This window comes from Trachymyrmex cornetzi, unplaced genomic scaffold, assembly GCF_001594075.2.
Source record: "Trachymyrmex cornetzi isolate Tcor2-1 unplaced genomic scaffold, Tcor1.1 scaffold482, whole genome shotgun sequence".
In the NCBI taxonomy this organism is placed as follows: Eukaryota; Metazoa; Arthropoda; class Insecta; order Hymenoptera; family Formicidae; genus Trachymyrmex; species Trachymyrmex cornetzi.
The window spans coordinates 1,018,952-1,023,217 of record NW_017299641.1 but is presented as its reverse complement, the minus strand read 5'-3'; the positions used below and the strand labels follow the sequence as shown (position 1 = coordinate 1,023,217).

Here is a 4,266-nt window from a genome sequence, read left to right as displayed (position 1 = left end):
GTATGTTTTATTGTATGGTTTTCTTGGCTGTTTTTGTAAAATATATTAATCTCATTTTCTTGTAGGATATATAAAAATCTGTCAAATATCTTTAAACGCTTTTACTTTATAGTAACTCATTGTATAATGGTTTATAAAAAACAAAATAAAATTTGTTACAAAGTCGTTAAACAATCAAATTAAAATATAACTTTTCATATAGAATTTATCAATTGGTTTGATTTTATCAATCTTTTTCTCTTCATTTTATTAAGTTTAAAATAAATATTTAATGCAAAGAAGCTATTTTTAGAGCTGATAATTTATACGATAATTACAATTAGAAGATTTATTATTATCTATTAGGTCATCAAAAAATGTTTTAATATTTTTAAAAGTAACTTATTGTTAATTTACTGGATAATGAGATACTACTGTTGTTCTTCTTAAGATAACTATTAAAAACAAATTTTTGAATTATGATATCGGTAATAATGCAGTTATAATAAAGTTGATGGACTTTTTTTGTGACATAATCGGCTGTATAATCGATTATTTCTAAACTTTTAAAAAAAATTCCATTTTTGTCCTTTTGCAAAGAAATCATTTATACATTGTAAATATTCAGCTGTAATATACACTCGATAATAAGTGATGCTCTCAAGATTCAAACTCGTACATTTACTAAAATATTCAATTATTCGTCAAATCTCTTCCGTTGTTACAGAATCGCGTTTTATCATGAATGTATTGTCAGATATAGATACGACTGATGTGATCAGTTGATTGCAAAACATTTGTTCCAATTTAGGATATGCATTTAATTTTGCTCTACTTGCTTGAATTTAATTTAACGCTTTTTTATCATAAGCGGAATATGTGTGTTTTGTGTGTGTGTGTGTGTGTGTGCGCGCAAAGTTTTTAAAGAAAGTTTCGGAATTTTAACGCTAGCGGTAAAAATCGCGATGTGTTATTAATCACGCTCTTTCCGGCTTGTTGAATTTAGAGTTAACAACCGCGCCCTTTCATACCAGTTAATTTTCTTCAATATTCTTTATTTACTGTCGCGTTCGTTATTTACTATTCTCATTCTCTCTTTCATCTTTTGCTTCCTGCTCTGAAATTGATATTGCATATAAAACTTGATCGTGTGCTAGACAATCGACTACATTGCAAACTAATTGTAAGAGATCAAATACATTACAAGATGTTGCACCGGTTGCAGCTGGCTTCTTATAATTAATAACGAAGAGATTGATCGCACCGCTGTTACAGCTTATCTCGTGCACCCGTTAAAATATATTACTGAATTTATTGCCGCCCGCATTGAATCAAAGTTGAATCTCTATGTTTAACCTGATCCGTAAGGACTTGGCAAATCCCAAAATTATATGGCGCTAAATCGTCAATTGTATAATTCATCGAATGTTGTATATTTGCCACGAGATCGAGATAGGTCGCCATTTACCTTTCTCACATCTGTCAAACAACGAATAACGAATATTTATTTAATTATCTTTGTGGAATAGCTCTTTTCGTATCCGTATGAAATACCGTTTCTTTATTCAATTACATTAAATTTTTTCACAACTCTTGCAATTGCCATTCTCACAATTATTCAAATAACGACTCCGAAGCGATCGCTCAATTTAGACTATTACTAAGCGCTCAGTTAATTTAAACTATTATACTTATGTATAAAGTGATTATTTTAAAAACATTTGTAAGATTGCAAAATAAATTCATGCAGGTTTGCTAGTAGCAATATCTCGCAAGGCATATGTCAAATTATCAATCAGATCAGTAGAAATAGGATCGATCGAATCAAAAGAGTCAACGAGAGCAAATTCCAGGAGATAACAAAAAATAAAAAAAGAATTGGAGCCTAAGCCAGAGAACCGGATCGATCAAGTACGAAGATGGAGAATGCCCAACTACGAATCGTCAAAATTAGATCAACTCTTGTTAGAGCCGATCGCAAGGATCCATCTCGGGCTTTTGTCGAGTATCTTTTGTCTTCAATCGCGGATCGCGACACATACCTAAGTCTACGGCTATCTCGAAACAGCGAATGCATCACGCCAAGATGCGGAGCATTCTGATTATCATTCGCAAACGTCGCGCTGTGTTACTATAGTGCCGGTGCCATAATGACACAATTAAAGACGGACTGTTGCTATACAACGATAGCATACGTCTTACGGCGACCTATCGATCTACGAATGGTTGATGACCGCTAATGCGACCTTGAAGCGTAAACAACGCTCATTATACGACCTGTTTGTCGGACGGTAACGCCGATGGAACTTTTCTGTCCAGTCAGGTACCTGCCAGCTATGAAAAGGATTTATCGACATGGAGGTGAATCGCTTATATAAATCTATATACTACCAGCACCGGAAGTAAGATGATGGACGCAATTGTTGACGAACTACGCAGTTGGCTGACACCGACAGAAATGCTCGACGCCATTGCACTTTTACATGCCTCGGGTGTGGGATCTGCAAAGAACTCAAAATTGTAAGTAAAGAGCACAGCCTTTTTCTATTATTATACTAGGTTGCTAACTCCCCACTTTTCCTATGTAAAAGTTGCCTGCGTGCAATGTATGCGCAGAATAAAACCATCACATACAGATAGGAGATATCAACAGATGATAGCGATTCTGCGATTGGTTCAAAAGTACATATATAGAAAGCATGCGCAGTATACAAACGTACTTATTCTGTGCATGTAATATATACGTTTTGGCAACAATTAAAGGGACGAGTTAGCGGTCTAGTGTTACAGGATGCAATCACCGCTTACTGAACGATCAGTGAGTAGTGTAGTACTGAATGCACTCATAGAAGTCTGCGGTAAAGAGTGAGCACTTCTCTCTCTCTCTCTCTCTCTCTCTCTCTCTCTCTCTCTCTCTCATGTTCTTATGTTAGCTCTCATGTTAGCTAATTGTAAATACAATTTCACATACAACGAGTCGAACTTTTAAGGCCGGTTGTTCCACCTTTTGGTAAATTTTACCTGTTGGGTATAAGTAGCAAGATTACCCAATCACATGCGTGGATTACCAAATTTACTTCACAGGTAAAATTTATCAAAAGTTAGAACAATCGGCTCTTAGGGGCCGATTCTATAACTCTTAACGACAGTTGTTGATGTCATTGCGCAGCTTTTTACTCTACATAATATCTGCGCAACGACATTAATGACTGTCGTTAAGAGTTACAGAATCGGCCCCTTAATCAATGCTGTACCGTTAACGAGATACTATTAAAGATCGTCAATCCTAAGCAAATTTTTGTCCTCACAAAAAAAGGGCCCAGAAGTAATCGAAAAATACTGATATTATCGACAATTAATATAAATATAAAATATGCAATTATTAACATAAATATTTAGCTAATACTAAATAATAAATCATTAAATTCATGATTTTTTTATTATACGAGTAAAAATACTTCATGAGTAAGTATGCATATTTGTAATGCTATAGTATCTTATATGTATATATGTCATAAATTAAATTACAATTTCTTTTTCTCTACAATTATCAATTCTATCGATAATCAAATCCGGATGATAACATTAAAAAATCACTGTTTTAAATAAACATTGAGTATTATTGAATTTTACATACCTATACATATGTCTATGAAACTAATAAATCATAAAATTAATACTATATTATCAATTCCTTACTCTTAATCACATAAATTTTAAATTTTAATGAACAGCTTGAACAGGGACGCGAATTCTCGTAAGAATGTTAATCTTTAATAGTATCTTGTCGGTGACTGTACAATTTACAGCGGGGATAGCGAAGGATCCTTTATTTTCATATGAGAAAATTTTTTACGTACCAGGAACACCTTTTAGGCGCGGCAGGAATTCGTTCCAAAATGCACAGGCTGTTGTGCGAGGACCTCTGCCAAAAGCATTCTTCTTTTCTGCATTCCAAATAAAATACTTTGGATGATTTCTGGTATAAGATGGCCATTCAGTTTCGGTTACTGTTGGTATCCTGAAAGATATATTAAAAAGTAGGGATATACCGGATCGTAAAATTATCGGATATCGAATATCGGATATCCGGAAAGAATGTGACACCGGGTATCTGATAGGGCAATTACCCGGCCGGATATTTTCCGGATATCCGATACAATTTCTCTATTTTCTAAAAAAAAAACAAAAGTAAGGGAAAAATAGCGATAAAAATTATTTTTTTTATCTCCCCAACGTGAAAAGAAAAAGAGAGAAGATAAATCAAGATGTTCAAGAAGTTTAGCT

General features: G+C 33.8%; 1 protein-coding gene across 1 annotated transcript in view; it reads right to left on the bottom strand.

The window, feature by feature from the left end:
- Positions 1-571: 571 nt before the first annotated feature.
- The window catches only part of AChE-2 (acetylcholinesterase 2), a 71,390-nt gene continuing 67,695 nt past the window's right edge, over positions 572-4,266 (bottom strand). The window contains exons 6-7 of the mRNA XM_018513952.1: positions 3,840-4,000; positions 572-2,480 (exon numbers count right to left, since the gene is read on the bottom strand). Coding sequence (XP_018369454.1) covers positions 2,350-2,480; positions 3,840-4,000 — 292 coding nt within the window. The 3' untranslated portion in view covers positions 572-2,349. The remainder of the gene's footprint in view (positions 2,481-3,839; positions 4,001-4,266) is intronic.